Genomic DNA, 22,407 nt, shown 5'->3' on the forward strand with positions numbered 1-22,407 from the left:
CTCCCCACCCTCACAGAGAGGAATTTCCTCCTAATAACTCTATCAACAACAGTAAGGCCAAGATTCTGCAAGAATCATCACAAGCCAGGCCTGAAAATCAGTGGGAAGAGCCATTGGTATGTGATGATAACCTTGGGTACAGGTATCATCCCTATGTTGTGCAGAGTGAGTAGGTTGGTGTTTCAAGCTTTGTGACACACGCAGGAAAACTCTCAAAGAACAATGATTTAACAAAGTGTTTCATAGAGGTTTTAATAGTTTTATAGTTTTTTGGGGTCTCTCTTCTTGTCAGCAAACAACATATTTCTTGGAGTATTAGTAGAAGTAACTGGTTATCAGCACATCAGCAAGTTTTGGGTTTCGTGAGAACCCCTACACGTTGTAACTGTGGTTTGTGTTACAGTACACACTCCCATGATGGCAAACACTCAATATGTCCACCCGTGAAAATGGAAAACATGAGATCTGCTGCAGGTTTCTGCTTTGAAATCATTCTCATGGTTTAGAAGCATTTCAGAATAGCAACATTTCACCCCTTATCCCGAGCCTGAGGTGCAGTCCTTGCTGCAGCAGTGCAGGGAGCCTTAACTGGTCACAGGGAATGCAAATTCCCAGTGTGCCAAGAGGTGGCTGCTCCCTGGCCTTGGAGACCTTCACACCCTTATTGCAGTGTTGTTAGGGAAGTAGGAAACTTTATGAAAAATGGGAACTTCTAGGGCATTTCCATCCAGTTCCCTGGTATCAACAGCATGTTGGATGATAGAATCAGGGAGTGGGAAAGCTGGGAAGACTCTCAGGAGGTCATTTACTGCATTCCATTTATTTTTTTCCCCTAAGTACAGCACTTTGCATTTGTGCTTAGTAAACATCCTCCTTCTGTTACCGACCCTTTCCCTACTTCTCTGCATCATTTTGAATTTTGGTGTTTTTCTGAATTCCTCGCAAGCTTCTCAGCCTGGTCTGGTGGAAGGTGTCCCTGCCCATGGCAGGAAGGTGGAACTGGATGACCTTTAAGGTCCCTTCCAACTCAAACCATTCCACAATTCTATGATTCTCACATGGAGCCATCTTTAGACACAAAAGTGCTCTACGTGCCATCATCCCTAACTGATTAACATGTTTAAAAGCACAAGGACCATAGTAACCATTCTAGTTGCTTTTTAGTGCCAGGCTTGCATGTTCCAAATGTGGAAATATTTCTAAAAGAAAAGTTTCATGTAACAATATAGTTGGAGCATTGTTCCTGATAACCATCTCTCTCACATTGTTCTCATTGCACAATCACCCAATTCTGTTCCACTCTCCCTTCTTGAGTGACCACACAGAGATGCTACAGGAAGCAATGCCTCTAATTTCAGCTCAGCTTTGTACTTGGGGGGTTTGCTAACGATATCTGCATGTTCTAAAAATTCTACTCACATTGGTTGGTGTGGCAGAAACCACACTATGGGAACAGCTCAGTGCAGGGTGAGTGTTGGTGTGTGCTTGGGGTTGGGAGATCATCCGCTCTCTCTCCAGCTACAGGGTGACATGGTGGCCTAGAGATGGATGTCCCATCCCTGGAAGTGTTCAAGGCTGGGTTCTACAGGGCTTGGAACAACCTGGCCTAGTGGGAGGTGTCCCTGCCCCTGGCAGGGGGGTGGTACAAGATGATCCTTAAGGTCCCTTCCAACCCAAACCACTCAGTGAACCCATGATGGCCAGGGAACAGCACTGTTTGGAGTGGTAGCTCCTCACCCAGCACTCACAAGACAACATAAAGAGTCTTCATAATGAATAATTCACACTGGCAGGAAAATGGTCCTCTGGAAGTGCTTTGTACAGGCAGGATTACATCTGAGATGTTCTCTGAGATGGGCAGCAGTGCTGAGAGCAGCATGGACACCTCTCGGGGGGTCAGTGGACACCATCCTCAGCCCTGCTGCTGGCTGAGCAGGAGAGGGCCACCCAGCTTTAATACCATATAAAATTCCATGCTTAGGAGCTCAACTTCCCATTAATTCCAGAGTCACTGATTAGATCTGACCAAAAGGGACAAGGTGATTTATTTGGGCTGCAGAGTTTCTTTCAGCATCCTCGGAGTTTTTTTTGCCTTCTCATCCTGCAGTTGAGCCATCAGAGCCCTGAGCTTGCTGGATATCCTGAGATCCCAGGCTGCTGTACATTCAGTGCTTTGGAAGTCTGGATTTTTTATACTTGTTTTTTTTTTTTCTCAGCATAATTTTGAGCAAAGCACTTGACCATTTCAGTTAGTCCAGCCTGAATTTTGCTTTTAGATACATGTTATAGTGTCCATGTGACATTATAGTGCATTACTTAGTTATTTAAATCACAATATGCAGTGGAATTGTCCAGAGGGAGGATCATTGAAGAGGGACACAGGGCGTGATTACTTCTCTGTGTTTGAGAAGCCTTTGGAGAATTTGGAGTGATTAAAAAAAGGTTTCCTAAATGCTAAATATTATTCTTGGATTGTTTAATAAGTGATCCAGAAGAAAAAGTTGGATGAGATAATTTTCAGTTAGTTTCTGGGTACAGAGAGCAGTGTTGTGGGTGAGAACCTGTATAACCACCTTCATCTTACTGGGAGCAGACATTTTTCCCTAAGGCCAGGTTGTGAAAATGTCATCAAAGACCTTTTGTGGCCCATAAATATTTTTTTTTTCTTTAGGAAAAAACCAGGCAGTAGCAAGGAGTCAAAAATCTTAATGTGAAAGCAAAGACCCTCAGCATTAAAATAAAAGGGCAGAGAACCATGAAGCTGGGAGATTGATTCTACAGAAGTCCCAGAACATGTTATGTAGGTCAATAGTTACTGTCTCTGCAGATCTCCTCTGAGGAAAGACTCTGTTATCCCTGCAGGAAGCCCTCGTCTGCCCTCCTGACATTAATTTAACAATTAAAGTTCCCTTGGTGGCACATAAATAATGTTGACAAGTCATCCCTGATACGCTACGTGCAGCTTCCAGTGTGCTCCTGGGGCTGGAAGGGCTGACAGCAGCTCCGTGCTGAGTCCTGTCAGGATAGGGAAAAAGACTCTGAAAATGTGGAATTAAAGCTTTGCTAGAGCAACCCATGGGTCCTCAGGGTGCAACTCCTGGAGGTAAAGACTGAGAAAAAGAGGAACTAACACAACAAAATCAGAAAAACAAAGAACTGGTAGGGACCAGGGAGTTGTTTTTATGATATGGGTGAATTGTGTTTTCTTTCTTTTTTTTTTTACAAAGAAAAAAGTACATTTTTGACTACACAGCACTGTTTGTATTATTTTGTTCAGGGTTGTTGGGGTTTTGAAAATTTAGATTACTGTTGTTAATGACTTGTGCAATGATCCAGTCAAGATTATGAGGTTTTGGGGTTGGGAGTAGTTCAAACTTTGTACTACAGTCATCTAACGTTAATATAAAGAACTCAGGATAAATATGCCAGGCTTTGGAGCATGAGAATTAAACAGAAGTCCTGAAATTAAAAATCCTATAATTTTCAAGACCAAACTAGAGCTTCTGGCCCAAGCCCAAGTAGGTGATTACACTCTGCCTCCCTCCCTTCCCCTCAGAGTGTCACCTTAAGCTGGTGTTTTGTCTCACTTCATGCAGCTCTTACATTGTGTCTGGGTATTTCATGCTGGGAGCAGGGATGAATATATTTATGGGAGCCTCCAAACATACTGGAGTAATTTGAAATAAAACTGAAACTAAAAGAGCAGTGTGTTATTACCTTCAAGGCACTTCATGCCCAGCACAGGGCTGGTTGTCACGTACATCCCAAGGTCCCAGGACTGTGACCGAGTGGAGCCAGGCCCTGTTATCCCATCCTCACTGACTCATATTCATAGCCGGTGTTTGTGGCACCAAGTACCTCTGAAACACTTCACGTTTTCAAACTGCTGAACAAACATGAACAAATAGTTCTGGCTGAGGTTTGGTGAGTCATGGTTTGTGCTGACTGAAACTCGTGTTATCAGGAGCAGCACTGACAAACAGGTACAGAGGACAGACTGAAACGCTCAGGGAAAGGCTGCACAGAGCTGGGAAGGATGAAGCTGCACTTTCAGCACTTGCTCTACTGGGCAAACAGAAATTTAAGTCTGATACTCAATAAATCTGTATTTAGCAGGACTGAAGTGATACCAAAGTGTTCCTATCACTTTCCTCTGGCACTGCTTGTCTCTTACTTAGGTTATGCTTCATATATTCAGGGAGACCTCATTTTGGCCTTCCAGTGCCTTAAGGGGTTTATAGAAAGGAGGCAGAAGGATTTTTTTATACAGGCAGAGAGTGACAGGACAAGGGACAGTGGTTTTAGACTGCCAGAGGGCAGGGTTGGGATGGGATGTAAGAAGAAATTCTTCCCTCTGAGGGTGAGGAGGCCCTGGCACAGGAGCTGAGGCTGCTCCATCCCTGTAAGTGTCCAAGGCCAGGTTGGACAGGGCTTGGAGCACCCTGGGCTAGTGGAAGGTGTCCCTGCCCACGGCAGGGAGTGGGAATGCATGATCTTCAAGGTCCCTTCCAACTCAAATCATTCCATGTTTCCATGATTCTATATTTAGATATGTTGGTGTATGTACAGTAACACAGCAACCAGGACTCTCTCACAGTGAGATCCAACCTTTGTAAATCAGCCCCTTTGTCCTCAGCTTGGAGATTCCAACTCCTACAGACTTGGGCAGTCCATTAAGGTGTGTCCACTTCTCAGCACAGTGATCCCTGTCATCGGTACTCTTAGCAATGAGTTTACTCTTTATTATAATTTTTGATATAGAAGTGCCACTCCAGATGGGTGTTGTTGAGGTGTGAGCAGGGTTTGGGGGGAAGCCACAGCAGTTACGATCAGTATTACTGTGGTAGTAGTGATATGAGGTGGCAGCTCTCCAGCTCAAGGCCTCTGCAGCCTCCAGGAGCTGAGAGCAAGCACAGCTTCTGTGCAGTGCTGGGCACTGCTTGGCACAGCTGAGGAGAGCTCTGGAAAACGGGAAGAGCCTTAAGTGGCCCGGTCCCAAAGGAGTCATCACAGGACACAGGTACTTTTCCAAAAATTAGAAATCTGGGAGGTTGTAAAAAGCTTTAAAACACAGAGGTAACATGCATAGTTAGTTTTAGCTGTAGCATTTAGGAAAAAAAATTGTGACGGTAACACCTGGGAAGAAAAAGAGTTAGAAATTTTCAATTTTGAAAAGTTTTACTGCTTTTATTTTACTGGAACACTGATACATATCATACAAGTTTCTTAGTGATTTGTTAAGACATCTATGACTGATATCTGAAAAGTGCAGCAAGAGGACTGAGTGTCTCCTCCTGCAGCTCGAAGCACTGTGAGTGTGCAGGTGTCACCCAGCCTTACTCAGAATAAAAAAGAAAGGCCAGCAGAGCTTCTCTCTCCATCTGCAACTTAACCAACCTTCCAGCCAGTTCATTTACTTCCTCTCACTGGCGACAGTTCTGGTTTGTGCTCCCCCATGAGTGAGCTCGGGGCTGTGCTGCCACTGACCACAACGGGTACTCAGAGAGCAGGAACGACAGAAAAAGCAAAACCAGCTTTGCATTATATCTCCAAACTGTTTCCTCCAGTTATGTAGCCAACTGGAGATTAAACCAGTCAGCTCTTCCTTTTTTTTGTCTTTTTTTTTCCCTTTTCACCTACGTGTTGTGTTTTTTTCTCTTTTTTTCCTTCCTTTTCGCATTTTCCAACCTAGCCAGCGTGGAGGCAAGGCACATCAAGGCAGAGATGGGGACTGAAAGAGCCCTTGTGCTGGACAGGCTAGCGAGCAACGTGGCAAAGAGAAAAAGCTCAATGCCTCAGAAATTTATTGGTAAGAACAAAACCCCTTTTCATCTGCAACAGTTAAATACGTGCGGGTCGGTAACAAACAGTACAATGCCTCTGCTTCTTTTCAATATCCTGCTCAAGCTTAGCACCTAATACAAAAGAATAAAGTAACACTGATTTTTCTGATGGGGTTTTAGTGATTTGTTGTAGGGGGTTGATTAAAATAAAAAGAATTTGTTCTGTTGGCTGCTTAAACTGGGTGGAAGCTACCGTTGTGCCTTGTGTCTTTATGTAGGTGATTTATAAATATATTTTATGAGTTTCCATGTGCCATTTCTGTATCTATGCATTTGAAATATTCTCTGCTAGGATCTAGAGCAGGCAAAGAACAGGAAAGTTAATGTTTTGTCAGCAGGAGCTGAAGATTCCTGCAGGATTCATGTGTGGAATAAGGCCTAAAGACAGAAAAGTATTGGATTTCTCTTAGTCATCCTCCTAAATTTGTCTATGATTAAAAAATATCAAATCCTTTCTTGTGGTAATTTAAGCAAGCAGATGTCTCCATAGTATTTTCTTTGCATTTAATTGTACACAATCAGAGTTTTGCATGTTTGGGATCTTAAATACTAGTTAGGCAAGTTCTGGGTTTCAGCGAACACCTGATCCTCTTGGCCAGTCTTATTTCATCAGCCTGTCTTTAAAGAAAATAAAATGCAACCCAGTGTCCTAAGGAAAACCCTTAGTCAGCAGTTATATAATATTGGTGCTGGTGAAGCCTTATTTGTGCTGTTTGTAGGGTTATATAAGGTAACAAGTGCTTTTTTTTTTTTATGGCTTAATATAAAGTTCACCTTCTGAGTGGGGCCCACGTGGGGAGGGAGAGATGTGGGCTGGGAGAGCAGGCAGGGCTCCCACAGCTGCTGCAGCCAAACCCCTGGCACAGGGTATGCCAGGTCCAGAGCCAGGTAAGGGTGTGCAGCCAGATCCAGCCAGGTAAAGCTGTGCAGCTGGATGCATCCCAGATAAAGGTGTGCAGCTGGATCCATCCACACAGGAAACTAACTCAGTTTTTGAAGGTAATGTAGCTCCTAGTGGCTTTGGTGGGTGGCACTGGGCTTTCATCTATGAAAACTGGTTACATTTATTGATTTATTTTACGTTATTGTGGCTTTCTAAAGGTGACCTCGTAGCACAGCCACACCAGCACACTCCATCTGAATGCCTTTGATGCTCAGGACTGAAACTGGGCCTTTGGAGCTCGGCCCTTACATGTCGTGCTGTGATTCAAAAAGCAATACTAATGCAAATTGGTTTGTAATTCTTCAGCTTCCTCTATTTTAGCATTTTTTCAGCTCTCTCATTGTGCAATCACCAGCAGTTTGACCTTTATGCATTTTATTAAACACGCCTGCAGCAGGATGCACCCCCTCAGCATAGGCCTAACATGAAGAACTAGTGGGTTTGGGGTTTCCTTTGGCAGCCAACGAGCACCCGTGCGGCCCAGACCCTTTGGGATTTGTGCTGGTGCTGGATGGCATGAACTGGCACTGCACACACAGATGATTGTGTGGAGAAGCTGGAGAACCCATCACAGTTCACCTAAAGGCACAAAATAAGCAGTTTCTGAAACTTGCTGTTTTTCTAGAGCTTCTGTGATTGTTCTTGTTAAATTAAATGTGAAAACATTCCCCCCTTGGTCTCTTGTATCCCTGGGAAGGATATTTTCAGGAGCAGGCTGTCCGATCTTGGTCTGACTCCTGTGCCTTTCTGACCTGCCCTTGTCAGATCTCGGATCTGACAGCCCAGCGTGGGGATTCCTTGGGAAATCTGGGAATGAGTGCTGATGTCTCATTTAGTCAGGAAGCAGGGACAGGGATACACACTAACAAGGCATCTTTGTTTGGCTCGTTTCTCTGAATGAAGTCTATTGATCAGAAGAAAAACCCCTTTATTGTAATTGGAGGGCTCTGCAGAGATTCAGACAAGCACCAGGAGTCTCGCCCACTTTCTTTTTCACATTTCCACCCCCATTAGCTGCCTCATGTGTACCAGTACAAGTCCCACACAAGGGCAGGGACCACCAGACCCTGCACTTGACTCTTCACCTCTGCACCAGGCCCCTCTTCAGAGCCTTTTCCTGGGGGGAACCTTAAAATCCACCAGGACAGTGGAATCACAAAGCACCGCAAGACTTTCAGTGATCTTTAGGAGTTGGACTCGATGGTCCTGGTGGGTCCCTTCCAGCTTGGGATATTCCACAATCCTATGATCATACATCATGTTTTTTGTGTCTTACATTACGACAGTGAATCCTAACACCAAAATTTTTAGGCCGTCCTGTCTTTTTTGCTTTTGTTGCCTTTTTTTATTTTTAAATTTCCAAGTTATTCACATCTTTCACTTGCCTGGAGCTGCTTTTATGAGTCACTCAAAAGTACTGTGGCATTTTGTTTCCTTCCATGTGAAGCTGGATGGCGAGTGGTGCTGAGGGCTGGAAGCAGTTACACTCTTGTGGTTCGTTAACCTTTTGGAGTGTTTTATAAGAGAAACGTGAGTTCTCTGGGTTTTTCTGCCTCTGCAGTGAAACCCCACGAGTTTCATACACATTGAGTCACGGTGTTGACAGGTGACTGATAAACATCTGCACCAGTCGAGTTACCGTAACTAAGAGATTCGTGGATCTAATGTTTGCGAGTCACTTGGCACGTGAAACCTTTCATCTGGTCTTTTTTTTGTATTTTTTTAAGTGATGAACAAGTTTATGGTTTTAGTAACCACAGAATTCAGTTACTTATTTCTAGACATTTACCCCCAAAATGCCTTTAGTGCTTTTGGGGTGCAGTTTGTTTCCTCCTTGCGGCTGGCACAGAGAACAGGAGTTGCACTGTGCTGCCCAGAGAGGTGTGAGAAGAATTTCAGGTGCGCTCTCCTCCACTTCTGTCCAGTCCAGAGCTTTCCAAGCCCCAGCACACTCAGAGGAAAACATTTTTCTTTCCCTAACCCCGTACTCAGTGACCCTAAATGTGAGGGGTTTATATCTATATTTATATCTGCCAGTATTAGTTTACCTGAATACCTGTGTAGAGGTCCAAGAAGCCAGCTGTGGTGCAGAGGAAGCTGTAGCTGTCAAAGGACAGTGGGAAAACTGACTTCAGTGCCCAAGGAGTTGTCAAAGATGAGTCTCTCAGAAAGTACCCTCACCACCTCCTCTATTAGACTGGTTTGCTTCTAAGCCTGAGGTTTAAGAAAATATAAAAATCAACAAAACCCCACCCAAAAGCTACTTGAGTCTAAGAACAGCCTCTTTCAGCAGAGAACATATAATGCCCCTTCACTTCACAGAGACCCTTTACAAAAGTCATCAAGGGGTTTAAACAGTTCTTTACCCACCCAGGTAATTGTCACCTCTCATCTCTTGCAGGTGAGAAACGACCCAGCTTTGATGTCAATTATAACACCAGTTTCCTGTACGAAAAGGAGAGCGAGATGATGCACGGGCGCATGATGGACCAGGCCATCAACAACGCCATCACCTACCTTGGGGCCGAGGCCCTGCGCCCGCTCGTGCAGACCCCGCCGGCCCCCACGGCCGAGATGGTGCCAGTCATCAGCAGCCTGTACCCGCTGCCGCTGCCCCGTGCCGACGTGCCCAACGGCACCACGCTGGAGGCCGAGAAGAGCCACGGCCACCTCAGGGACAAGAGCCTGTCATCCGACAGGGGCCTTTCCCCAAACAACAGCGGCCACGACTCCACAGACACTGACAGCAACCACGAGGAGAGGCCCAATCCCACCTTCCACCAGAGCCAGGTGATCCCGGCTCCAACCCGCAACGGCCTCCAGGCCTTGAAGGATTTCCCGAGGCCGTACGACATCATCAAGCCACCCGCCATATGCCCACGCGATGCCTTCAAGGTCATCAACAAGGAAGGGGAGGCCATCGGGGTGTACCGGTGCGACCACTGCCGCGTGCTCTTCCTGGATTACGTGATGTTCACCATCCACATGGGCTGCCACGGCTTCCGTGACCCCTTCGAGTGCAACGTCTGCGGCTACCGGAGCCATGACCGGTATGAGTTCTCCTCACACATAGCTCGGGGAGAGCACAGAGTCGTGCTCAAGTGAAGGGACCGGTTTTCCAAGGTCAAAGGCTTTGTTTTCAATTGGAGGGGAGGCTTGGTTGGTTGGGTTTTTAATTAGTATAATGAAATTTCTTGAGTATTTTTCTAGGCCAGTTTTAAGAGTGTCACAAGGAGGTGACACTTTTTAAAATTCATCTTTCCCAGTAGTTCAGTGTTCTGTAGCATCTCTGCCTGGCTGCTGTGGTGAGTGGGACTGTGGGAAACACCAGGAGCAGAGACTGGTTTTGATATGAACTTTATTTTTGTGAAACTTCAGAGCCATTTATGATGTTTTCAATTTTTAACTTGTGTTTGTTTTTATAGAGTTTGCTTTAAGTCAGCACAAAAGGTTTTCATGCCAATTCCCCTGCTCATTCAGATGTATGGTCAGAAGTGTGTTGGAGGAGCTTTTCCTAGTTATAATCCCAATGGCCTCCCAATGGCTCATCACCAAAACAAGGAAAACTAGGGCAGGAAAAGGGAGGGATTATTAATTCCTCCTTAAAGATTTTCCCCTAAGCCCTAAGGAATGTGTGGCCCCACCACACTTTCAATTTTCTTACCCCACTGCTGACTTTTTTTAAAGTCACTCAGTAAGAGGAAAATAAGAAATGAGACCTATTTGGGGTTGGGATTTTTTAACAATACATATTTTTGGGATACCCAGTGAGGTCACTGGTTGGCTCATCCACATGGGCTGGGAGAAATCCCGATTTTCATTGCTGGAAACTCCTTCTTTCTGATGGGTGCCGAGAATGAGGACGAAGCTGTGCTCTGTGTTGTGCCTCTGCCTTGCTCCCACAGCAGGACACGTGGCCGTGCCATCCCTGTACCCATAGGGTGGCCCTGGCCAGCTGTGGACAGGTGAGACCTCAGGCAGGTGTGTGAGAGCCACACCCACACTGGGATGGCCCTCGGGAGGTGCTGCTCTGCACCCCGAGCAGCTGCCATCCCTTCGAAGCCAGTTTTTACAACAGTTCTTTGAATCCCCCCCATGGCCCCACAGCCATGGCAGTGTCCCTGTGCTGGAGAGGGGTTTGGTAACAGCTTTGCTGAGTGAAGGTTTAGTCTTTGCAAAGTATTTTTGTATCCTGTAGTTAAGAGTGTTCTGATGGACTTTCTGCATCCCTTGTGTGGTTTGAGAGCTGTGTTGCTTTTGTGTTATCTCTGGTGATCCAATCGCTTCCCTGAGGGAAGGCTGGAGAGCTGAGGGTCAAGAAATACTGAAATTCATCCCTCCCTCTGAATTCTTTTGGCTCAATTATTTCCTCCCTGAATTTTAATGTACAAAATAAGAAATTCATATTCATTTTTCCCACTAAGGGTGGGTCTGGAGTGGGATAAATCAGCCTGTAGTGTGCTTGAGTACCCAGAGTGCTGTGGAAGTGCTAATCCAGGATCCTGCTGTCCCTGGGGTTGAGGAGAACTCTTTTGCTGTTATGTGTGGAGCTATAAAGCAGGTTTAGGATGTTTCCCAGTGCCCCATCATGAGAAAGGTGCATGTTGGTTCTCCCCTAATGAACACCTGTGTCACAGTGGGACCAATCCTCCTCCTGTGAGGGAGGCTGCAGTTCCACCAAGGATCAGCCCCAAGGGCCAAGCTCTTGGGTCCAGAAAAGGGAGGGAAAGGGAGTGAGAGAATTCCCAGAGAACAAAGACAAGGTTCCACTGCTGCCCTGACGTTTCTCAGTCCAACATTTTTAGGACATTGTGGTTGTCTTTATCAACTTCTAATTTTGTGATGAGCTTGCTTTTCAATGGCTTAGTTTTCAACACCAAAGAATTGTCAATAAATGAATAAAGTATTTAAATAATGACGATGTGCTGACTTGAGGGCAGGCAAAGGCAGGTTCCTAAAGGAATCTGCAGAGAGATGCCTCCTGGAACCATCCAAAAATCTTATTTTCCATAGGTGGATTGGGCAATGGATTCATTTAAGAATACACTTGAATTGTCCCTTCACACACCCATGTTCACCCCTGACCCACAGTGCTGCCCTGGAGCCGCTGGCTTCGGAGGTGGGAATCCCACTGGGCCATGTCTGGATGTTGAGGGGCTGTGTTGGCCCAGGGCAGGTCTCTGAACTTGGAGGAGCTCTGGAAACTGCCTCGTCGGGGAAAACAGATGGAAAAACTGCTGGTACTGGTTGGCACCCTGATTTATTCTGCTCCTGGCTTGGTTATTTTGGTCTGGAACAGGTTTGGAGCATTCTCCAGTGCCTTGGTGTGTTTGTCTCTCTTGGTTCTTCATTTACTGATGAATTACACCCCAAGAGTGGGCAGGGGAGCCTCAGGGAAGGAGCTTTTGGCACCAAGAAACAACCCTTTGGTGTTTAAAGGTTTACTGAAGTTTTAAAAATGTCAATAAACTCATGTCTACTCTGTCAGCCATTAAAACAGAGCTGGGAAATGACCAGCAGAGCTGGCTGAGGAGTGGGAATGAGCGCTGGGGCTGGAGCTGCCGGTGCCCATCAGCTCTGGGAGCTGTAAATCCCACAGGTGTGATGGAACCTGTGAGCCGTGGTGTGTCCCCAGGGGGTGCCGAGCCGTGGTGGGGGCTGTGCTCAGCAGAACCTGTTATTCAGTGGAGTAACCGATACAGTCAGAGGCGTAAAATAACATGGTCTGCTCCTCTGACTGCTGGAAAATGGTGTTGGACACAGTTTTGGTTAATAGAGGAACGATTTAACCCCAGAGCTGTGAGGTGGAGGCAGCTCAGCCCCACGCTTGGGCTGTGGGGTGGGCTCGTGGTTCCCGCGGGGTGCTGGGGCTGTGCCCGCCGTGCCGGAGCGCGTCAGCCGCATGGAAACATCCCGGCGGCGGAGGGTGGAGGCTCACACCAACCCCCCCGGCCCTTTTAGCACCTGCTTTACCCGGCTGACGCTGTTCGCGCTTGTTTCATTCCCCCCGACACCTTCTGCCGCAAGAGCTGGACACGCTTGAGAAACAGAAACGAAAAAAACCGAGAAGAAAGTCAGAGGATCCCTTTTTTCTTTTCCCTTCACTTCCTTCCCAGCCCGGATGCAACACAAGCACTGAGGGGTCTTTTCCCCTGCTGCTGCCGGGTGACTCCGAGGGCTGGCTGAGACAGAGGGGGCTCGGGGCTGGGGACAGCGAGTCCCACGGCGTCTTCCCATCCTGGTTTTTCCCTTAATAAGAACTGGTTTGATCCAAAACCCCTCAGCCTTCTCCTGCCTGGAGCCAAACCCCTTTAAAGGCCCACAGAAACCTTCAGTTGGTGTTGTGACAGAGAGATCCTTATCTGCTGATAGCTGTAATCGTGATAGAGCACAGAGGAACTCGTTTCTCCTGTCCTCGTGTTGAAACACGCTTTCTAACGCACAAAAAATCCCATAAAACTCTTCCGGGTGCCGCGCTGCATCCTTGGAGCATCCCGGCCGGCTCCTGCTCCCGCGGGGAGCGGTCCAGCACCCAAAACCCGGCAGTGCCGGGAGGGGACAGGGAGGACTGAGTCACTGCCACCACCTCCTCCGTGTCCCAATTCCCCAGCCGTGCACTGAGTCACGCTCCCCGCGCTGGCCCGGCGGGGACCCGGCGGCGTTTTCCCACCCTCCGCGTGGGCCGGGTTCCCAAATTCTGGGGGCAGGGGGTGAGCAGAGCCACCTCTGTGCTGAGAGACAGCGAGAAGGGACATTGAAGTGCCCCCAGCTCTGGGGGAGCTCTGCAGCCCCGGGGCTCTCACCGGGACACGCGGGTGCAGCACAAGCCGGGACAGGGCCGTGACTGTCACCGGGACACCACGACGCGGGCAGCAGGTTCGTGTCACGCCTGATGCCCCCCTCGCTGCGCCGGGAGGGAAGTGAAGCCCCCGGGGAGCCACCGAACCGGCCCCTCCAGCCGGGTTATATCTGGCGCCGCATTTGCATGGCAGCGAGTCGGCACCTGGCAGCGAAATCCTCGGGGGATCGAGGACACGGGGAATGGCTGGCAATTGTCACACGCCGGCGACAGGAAAGTCCCAGCAGACTATTGTTTTTAGAAGAATCTACTTCCAACCCGCACGGCTCCGGCCCCTGCAGCAGCGCTTGCCCGCCGGCACCCGCGGGGCTGCGGCGATGGTGGGATGGGAAATAGTCCTGGGCTGCAAGCGGTGCTCCATGGCCACGGAGGATGCTCCGGGTGGGAGGTGATGCTCCTCAGCCTCACACATAACCCAGGTGCCCCCGACGGCTTGGGGATCCTCTCACTCACAGCAGCCCCCTGTTCCTCCCTCTCTCTGCCGGGGCCGCCGTGAGCACGGCTGTGAGGGAGGCTGGGGCTGTCACTGCTCCACCCAGACCCCACTACCCCCACCCGCAGTGAGACCTGGGGCTCATCCTGCTCCCCCCAGCTCCCCCAGTACCAGCCCCATTGCTGCTCCCCTGGGCACTGGGGACACCGTGGGGCTGGGAGTGTATGAGTGGGGTCCTGTCCTCCCTCAGCTCCGTTTCCCACAGCTGTGGCTTTGTGCCAGGGAGCCCCCCTTGTTGCTCCCCGGGGCCTGGCAGAGTCACCCTCACACCCCCCCCCCCTGCCCCCCAAGCGGAGAAAGTTAGTCAAATCTGCAGAAACCGCAGCGAGGGGGGAGGCAGCGATTCTGTCACCGCTTTGATGTCACCCCTGCACGTCCCACAGGTGCTGCCATCACCCTGGGGCCGCGGTCCCACCGCCGCTTTGCCATTAACTCGTGCGAGAAGGGGGGATAATGCAAATATATTTCCTTCCCCACCTCCATCCTGTCCCCACGGTCCCTGGAGCCGGCGGGGCCAGGAGATGCCACGTGCGAGGCACACGGAGCCGCAGCCGCATCCAGCCCTCTCACGTGGGGCTGGGGGTCCCGGCAGGGCTCCGGGGGTTGCGCCGGGAAGTGCAGGGAGGGCCAGGAAGGTTTCTGAGCAGCGGGGCTGATTCATGCCGGGCCTCCTGCGGTTTCCCCCCGCGCTCACCTCCCGGTGCTGTCACGCCAAGCGCCCACACGCCAGCGTTCAGGGTGAACCCACCCCGCTGTCACCCACCGGGAGCTGGAGGGGAGCCCCTGGGGCAGCGTGAGCTGCTGAGCTCCCCTGGGCTCACCCTGCACCCAGTCTTTGCCATACACCCCACCCCAACGCTGCACCGATCCCTGCACCCCCTTTACACCCCTGCCACCCCCACTGTGCCCCTCTGAACACACCACACACTCCTCACACTCTGCTCTCCCCCTCCCAACAGCTCCTGCACCTCTTGTGCTGCCCCAGTGCCCGAGGGCTCGGTGACAGTTGGGGGTGACACAGAACCCCGCACCATGGGACATTCCCAACGCCACAGCAGTGCCTGCAGGAAGGAGGATGCAGCACCAGGGGGTGATGGTGTGAGGTCCCCTGGGTGTCACATGCCCGCGGGTCGGAGGTACAGGTGCCCCTGGGGAGCAGGAGGCAGGCAGGGGGCAGCTGCCAGCTCTTCCCAGCCCCGTCACGGCCGCTGCACTCCCGGAGGAAGCCGCTCTGCGTTGCTCACCCCGCGCTGGTTATAAATACCCTCCCCATTTTAATTTAATGCGGCTGCGGCGGGAGCTATTTCGGGCCGGGAACGGGAAGCGAAACCCTGCACGGGTCCCGGCCCCCTCGCCCCCGCCGCCCGGGATGGGCTGGGCAGTGCCCAGGGGCCACAAGGGCTTATTTGAAGCCCAGGAGCCGCACACCCGCCTTGACCTTCTGTGCCTTCCACCGGAGCAGGCGGATGGCGCGGAGGCTGAACCGCAGCACCGTGTCGTACTTGAACACCAGCTTGTAGAAGGCGTCGGTGATGAGGGCGCCGCTGGGGTCGGCGTGTTTGAGCGCGGCCATCGGTGTGTACGCCACGTTGGTCTGGTGCCGGAACGGCGGCCGCGCCGCCTCGATCACCCGCAGGGTGTGCTGCACGTGGGCATGAGACTGTCCCCTTCCTGTCCCCACAGCCCCGCCCCAGCCCTCCACTTTTTACATCCCACCCCTATCCCTTTTCAACCCTGTCTGCATCCCATTCCCATCTGCACCCCCATCCTCATTCACATTCTCAACCCCTCCCTTCCCATTGTCCTCCTATCCCCATTCCTATCCCAACTCCTTCTCATTCACTTCCTCTCCCCATCCCCAAGCCCTTCCCATCCTATCTCTGTCTCTAATCACTCCACCACCATTCCTATCCCATCCCCAGCTCCTTCCCATTCTATCCCTATCTTCATCCTATCCCATCCCATCCCCATCCCATCCTACCCCTATCTCCAGCCCTTCCCATCCCCATTCCCATTCCATCTCCATCCTTGGTTCCTCCCCATCCTATTCCCATCCCATCCACATTCCCATCCCATCACCATTGCTATTCCCATTCCCAGCCGGGCTCAGCCCCATCAGGATGGAGCTGTCTGTGAGTGAACTGCCCCACTGCTGGCTGGGCATCGCTGTTCCTTGTTAGGGCTAATTGACACCTCTGCTCAGCCCAGCCCAGCAGGGCACCCCCAGCCCACTGGGGCCCCCTGCCCGCCTGTCACCTCTGCGATGTCCTCGGGGGTCTGGCCAATGCTGGTGAACACATCCTTGGAGCTCCTCAGGTAGAGCTTGGTGAAGATTTCGGCCGTCTCGGGGTCGGTCCGTGAGTAGTCGGCGCGTTCAGCTTCCTCATACAACTTCGTCTCGAATTCCGTCATCACCGGCCCCGGCTCCACCAGGCTGATCCTGCCCAGGGATGGGGCAGTGGGCAATGGGCACCTCCAGAACCCCTGGCCCCGGGGGCTGCACGGCCACCCACCCCCGCACTCACGCCACGTTGAAGCGCAGTGCCTGCACCACCAGGCTCTCGCAGAAACCCTCCACCGCAAACTTGGAGGCTGAGTAGATGTCGTTGAAGACGATGCCTGGATGGTTGGGGAGTCCTGGTCAGGGCTGGGTGGGGGCTGGACCCCCCGGGACACCCCCTTCTCCCCTACCCTGCAGGCCCATGATGCTGCTGATGACAACGATGTGGCCCCCGCGGCGCCGCTTCATGTCGGGCAGCACCTCCTTGACCAGGCGGACGAGGCCGAAGAAGTTGGTGTCCATAAGGCTCTGCATGGCTGCCAGGCTTTGGCACTCCAGGGGTCCTGCCATGCCCACCCCGGCGTTGCTGACTGTGGGCACGGGGCATCAGTGGGGCGTGCCCTGGGCAGGGGGATCCCGCACCCTGGGCCTGGGGGATCCCTGGTGCTTGGAGTATCCTCAGCATGGGATATCCTGGGTGTGGAGGCTCCCTGGTGCAGGGTGTCCCTGGCATAGAGGGTCACTGGTGTGTGGGGTCACAGGGTCCCTTGTGTATGAGAAGCCCCTGGCACAGGGGGTCCCCAGTGCTCAGAGGGTTCCCAGAATGGGATGTCCAGAATTTGGAGGGTTCCTGGTGCAGGGAATGTCCCAGCACAGAGGGTGCCCTGGTGCAGGGGGTCCCTGGCATGGACAGCCCCTGGTGCATGGGGTCAGGGTCATGAGGTGTCCCTGGCATGGAGGGTCCCAGCGCTGGATGCACAAATGGTCTCCAGCACGGGACAAGCTTGGCTACACAGCCCCCAGTACAGGAGTCCCCATCATGGAGGGTCCCAGCGCGGGGGTCACGGTGGGAGGGAATCCCGGGGCTCACCCAGGATGTCGACGTGGCGCCCGGGGATGCTGTCGAGGCAGGCGCGGATGGAGCCTTCATCACACACGTCCAGCTGTTTGATCTCCAGCGTCCGGCCCAGCGCCGGCCCCGCCGCCGCCGCCAGCGCCCCGCTCCTGCCCACGTTCCTCATGGTGGCAATGACTGGGGGCATAGGCGGCTCAGCCCCGCGCGGCTCCCCCCGGGGGCTCGGGGGTCCCCCCCATCCCGCTCACCTCGGAAGCGGCGCTGCTTGTCCTGTGCCAGGCGCACGGCCAGCGCCAGCCCGATGCCGGAGGAGCAGCCGGTGATCAGCACTGTCTTGGGAGCCATGGCACGGCCTCCCCTCTTCTCCTCAGCCCCCCGCCTTTATAGCAGCTGCCCCAGCCCCAGCCCCCCCAAATCCGGGCCCTTAATCTCCCCCGGATAATCCCCCCTCCCGGGGATTTGCTGCGGCCGCGTGGCTGAGCCGCACGTGGTGCCCGGGGAGCACAGAGGGGCCTTTGTGTGGGACCTGGGGCACTGTGGAGACACAGCGAGACATGGGGACACTGCCAGACGTGGGGACACTGCGGGATACGGGGACACCGCCAGCCGTGTGCCACCGGCAGTGGGGAGCTCTGGGGATGGGAAGGAACAAGGCAGGAGCTCTGCAAAAATAACCTTTATTATCACTGGTATAAAACACGTCCCAGTTCAACTGGCCTCGTAGGGACGTGGGGGACACGGTGATGGGTGCCCCCCTCACCCCCACACCCCGGGACCCCGCTCCTGGGGACCCCAAAACCCCCTTGGTGTGGGGGCAATGAGTGCCAGGCCCCCGCAGGGACACTCGGGGACAGTCGGGGCTGGTGCTGCAGGGTGGAGGGGAGAAAGTGCTTGAGTGTGGGGGTCCTGGCAGTGGGCTGTGCCGAGCTGTGCCATACTGGCAGTGCCAGGCTGTGCCAAACCATCCCACTGGTGCCAGGCTGTGCCAAACTGTGCCAGCAGTGCTGGGCTGTGCTGAGCTGTGCCGTGTTGGTGGTGCCCAGCTGTGCCAAACTGCGCTGGTGGTGCTGGGCTGTGCCAAGCTGTGCCGCATCAGCAGGGCCAGGCTGTGCCAAACAATCCCAGTGGTGCCAGGCTGTGCTGAGCCGTTCCATGCCGGTGGTGCCAGGCTGCATCAAGCCGTGCTATGTCGGCAGTGCGAGTGAGCCAAAGCATGCCAGCAGTGTCAGACTGTGCCAAGCCACGCTGGCAGTGCCAGAATGAGCCAAACCCTGCCATGCCGGTGGTGCCAGGCTGTGGCAAACCCTCACAGTGGTGTCGTGCCATGGCTCAGAGGGCCACGCAGGTGCAGTAGTGCCGCAGCTTGCAGGGCAGGATGCCGCGGTTGATCTGGTGGAACTCCACGAGCTGGATGAGGTCGGCAAAGCGCGTCTGCCCGTCGTCCATGGTGAAGTAGAGCCGACCCTCCTCCTCGCTCTGCCGGGGGGCTGCAGGTCAGGACCCCTCTCCCCGGCCCCCCCAGCCCCCCTCAGCCCCGGGCTGGCACTCACCGGCAGGATGAGGTAGTGTTTGATGCGCTGCAGGTGGCACAGGGACAGCACGAAGCCCTTGGGGTTCCTCTGGCTCTCCCGCACCAGGAAGACCCTGTGAGCCCCAGGGTTGTCACCGCTGGCCCCAGGTCCCCTCTGCCCCCCCAGTGTCACCCATTGGGTCCTACAAACCCCCAAGAAGCCCTGGGGGTCTGGTACCCCCTGGCATCCCTGGGAGCCTGTGTGTCCCCCCAGGAGCCTGTGTGTCCCCCAAACCCCAGGCTCCCAAACCTTGCAAAATCCTGGGAGTCACAACCCCCCGGGATCCCTCAGCCCCATCCCCACACACATCCTGCATGCCTGCATGAGCTGCCTCCGTAACCCCTGCTCCTGTACCTCCCTGGAGTCCCGTGTCCCCCCCAGGAGCCCCAGGGACCCCGATCTCCCACCCCAGGGTCCCATACCCGTCCACCAAGCCCTGACGGCCGATGAGCTGCTGGGTGTCCTCCCGGGAGATGCGCCCGTGGAACCAGGGCTGGGTGCGGTGGATGGCTGTGGGGAGAGGAGTGTCAGGCTTGGGGGGACCCCGTGCCCAGGGCAGGGATCCCCTCTGGGCACTGACCCCCCCATCTCACCGGCGCTTAGTGGGGAGCTGTGGCAGGCTGCGGGAAGGCTGTACCGGTGTGTCGTCTTCTTCTGGGCACACAAAGTGAGGATGGGGCGTTAAGGTGGGCTCAGGGGGACTCCCCCTCACTCCCCAGCACCCCAACTCACCCTCCAGGCTTGTGCCTCCTCCAGGGCCGCAGTCAGCACCTCACTGGGGTTCTCGATCACCCGGCCCGTGCACCCTGAGAAGTCCATGGCCACCAGTGCATTATCCGAGACGCTTCGCTGGGGGGGACAGGAGGGTCACCGGAGGGTCCCCACAGGCCAGGGGCTCCAGGGGGCAGGGGACACTCACCAGGGGTGTGGGGCCGATCCAGGGGGGTTGGCTCAGCCGTGCCTGCGCTTGCTGGTAGTTGCAGTAGAGCTGCATCCCATACTGGGGGAACAGCCCTGTCAGCTGGGGGTTCCTGTTGCGGGGTGGGGGAGCACCCAGGGACACCCAGGGACCTCCGCAGACACCCAGTGCAGGGATGGGGACCTCTGCATCCACTCCACGTGGGCACAGGGACACCCACCCTGAAACATTGTCACTGGGATTGGGGTCATCCCTCCAGCGTCCCTCTAGAACCCCTCCCCATTCCCCCCCTTGCATCTCTCCAGCATCTTCCCAGCATCCCTTTAGTATTCCCCGAGCACCCCCCCATCATCACTCCAGCTACCCCCCAGTATCGCCCCAGCACCCCTCCAAATTCCCTCCTGCATCCCCTCAGCATCCCTCTGCCATCATCCCAGCGTCCCCCAGCATGGGCCCGGTAGCACCTGGTCGGGGCTCACCTTGAAGAGCCGGAACGCGGCCATCCAGCAGCTGCGGCTCTGCTCGTCCTCGCTGCACAGCAGCTTCAGGCCCTTCACGCCGCTCCGCACCTTGTGGGGCTGCGGGAGAGGCCGGAGCTGTCACGGGGCAGCCCCGGGTGGCTCTGAGGGGACAGAGAGCCCTTGGACAGGGGGAGGCGCAGGGAATGACCCTGCCACAGGCAGGGACATCCCCACCTTGATGCAGAAGCCAAACTCGGTGGGGGTCCCGTAGAGCTTCTTGCCCTGCGTCACGTAGTAGATGTTGGACTCGGTGAGGTCAGCAAAGTACTGGAGGTGCCGGGGGTCCTGGGGAGGTGGGGGGGTGTCAGGGATGGCCCCGCTGCACCCCCTGGCCGTGCCACTCCTCACCCCAGGACCCCCCTGTCCTCACCTTGGAGGTGCCCTTGGTGGAGTAGTAGAGCCCCGAGCGGCGCAGGGAGAAGTGGAAACGCTTCCAGACCTTGCGCCCGGCCTCCCGCAGCTGCAGGAAGCCCTGGACCTCGGGGCAGCTCCCGGAGTTGAGGAAATTCTGAGGGGACACAAGGGCTGAGGGGCACGGTGGGGTCCCCAGGGCACGGCGGGGACCCCAGGGCACAGCCGGGCACGGTGTCCCATACCTGGATGAGCTCGGAGTGTGCCATGCTCTTATTGGCCTCCAGGCAGCTGGACACCATCACCTCGGGGAACAGCGACTGCTGGGGGACAGGGGGTCAGCAGAGACCCTTGGGGTGCTCAGGATCCCCACGGGGAGGTCACAGAGGGGTTACCGGGGGTCCCCACCTACCGCATTGCTCTTGAAGAGCTCGTACTTGGCGAAGTTCTTGCGGAACACAAAGCGGCTGTCGGCGCCTGGGGCCCAGGAGCTCTGCACCTCCACCACCGACTCATGGTCCTCCAGGCAGCGTTCTGGGGGGACAGGGGGTCAGCGAGGTCGGGGGTCCCACAGGCCGTGCCCCGCCATGCCCCCACGGCCGCTCACCCAGGGCCAGGTGCTGGTGCAGCTCCACCAGGGCCCAGCTGTGGTCGTGCAGCGCCCGCGTCCTGCGCACCAGGGTCTCGCAGAGCTGCCGCGCCGTGGTCCCTGCCGACGCCTCCAGCGAGCGGCACGCGCCGTCCTCGCCGAACACCTTCACCACCTGGGAGGTGGGATGGAGGTGTCAGGGCCCCCCGGTGTGAGGGGACCCTGCAGAACCACAGGTGAGACCACCCCCCCAGCCTCCTGCTCCCCAGCTCATGTGGGAGGTGGTCTCTGTCACAGGTCCCCTGGCTAAGGAGGGTGGAACCTCTGTAGAGGGGTCCTTGTCCAAAGGCTGACCCCCTTTCCAGCCCCTCAACTCAAATAGGAGGCGGTTCCTGCCCCAGGGCTGAGACCCCCCCTCACCCCAGCCCCCCTGACTCCCGCTTCATATGGGAGGTGCGCTCGCAGGGGAGGTCCCTGCCCCTTGACCAAGAATCCCCTCCCCAGCCCCCTGATTCCTGGAAGGTGCCCCTGCAGGGGCGTCCCGGTCCCAGATCTGAGCCCCCCTCCCCAGCCCCCTGCCCCTGACTCACGTGGGAGGTGCCCTCGCGGGGGGGTCCTTGTCCCAGGGCCGGGCTGCTCAGGATGGGTGAGTTGGAGGGGCTGCAGAGCTCGGGGAAGGGGTTGGGGATGCTGGGCAGTGACGACGCTCGTGGCTCCTCCTGTGGCAGCTGCCGGCTGAAGGCACAGGGTGAGCTCTGTGCCCCCATGACCCCCCTGAGCATCCCCCAAACCCCCCGAGCCCCCCGGGTCCCACACCCACCTGCTGCCGTGGATGAAGAGTGGCTGGGAGCGCTTGACCTCGGGTGGCCCCTCGCCCCCATCCCGCTCACTGGGACCCCCATCCTGCTCAGGGGGCTCCCAGAGGCTGTTCTGCTGAGCCCCCCCCTCCATGGCATTATCTG

At 54.5% G+C, this 22,407-nt stretch overlaps 3 protein-coding genes across 3 annotated transcripts in view; 1 reads left to right on the top strand and 2 right to left on the bottom strand.

Moving 5' to 3' along the window:
- IKZF3 (IKAROS family zinc finger 3) overlaps positions 1-9,891 on the top strand; it is a gene marked incomplete at both ends in the record, with an annotated part of 30,074 nt that extends 20,183 nt beyond the window's left edge. Inside the window, 2 exons of the mRNA XM_082297553.1 lie at positions 5,693-5,809; positions 9,188-9,891. Coding sequence (XP_082153679.1) covers positions 5,693-5,809; positions 9,188-9,891 — 821 coding nt within the window. The remainder of the gene's footprint in view (positions 1-5,692; positions 5,810-9,187) is intronic.
- A 5,649-nt stretch (positions 9,892-15,540) lies between these two features.
- Positions 15,541-17,839, bottom strand: LOC309582407 (retinol dehydrogenase 8-like; the record flags this gene model as incomplete). The annotated part of the gene is made up of 6 exons (XM_082297562.1): positions 15,541-15,780; positions 16,395-16,578; positions 16,664-16,757; positions 16,830-17,009; positions 17,510-17,671; positions 17,743-17,839. 6 exons carry the CDS (start codon positions 17,837-17,839, stop codon positions 15,541-15,543), a joined length of 957 nt encoding a protein of 318 aa, XP_082153688.1.
- A 984-nt stretch (positions 17,840-18,823) lies between these two features.
- GRB7 (growth factor receptor bound protein 7) lies at positions 18,824-22,396 on the bottom strand (the record flags this gene model as incomplete). Its single annotated transcript, XM_082297558.1, has 14 exons — positions 18,824-18,970; positions 19,045-19,138; positions 19,488-19,575; positions 19,659-19,719; positions 19,798-19,914; positions 19,985-20,065; positions 20,464-20,562; positions 20,680-20,790; positions 20,876-21,013; positions 21,102-21,179; positions 21,269-21,390; positions 21,464-21,620; positions 22,036-22,180; positions 22,266-22,396. 14 exons carry the CDS (start codon positions 22,394-22,396, stop codon positions 18,824-18,826), a joined length of 1,569 nt encoding a protein of 522 aa, XP_082153684.1.
- Between the last annotated feature and the right edge of the window lie 11 nt (positions 22,397-22,407).

This window comes from Coloeus monedula, assembly GCF_965178545.1.
Source record: "Coloeus monedula genome assembly, chromosome: 26".
Taxonomy (NCBI): domain Eukaryota; kingdom Metazoa; phylum Chordata; class Aves; order Passeriformes; family Corvidae; genus Coloeus; species Coloeus monedula.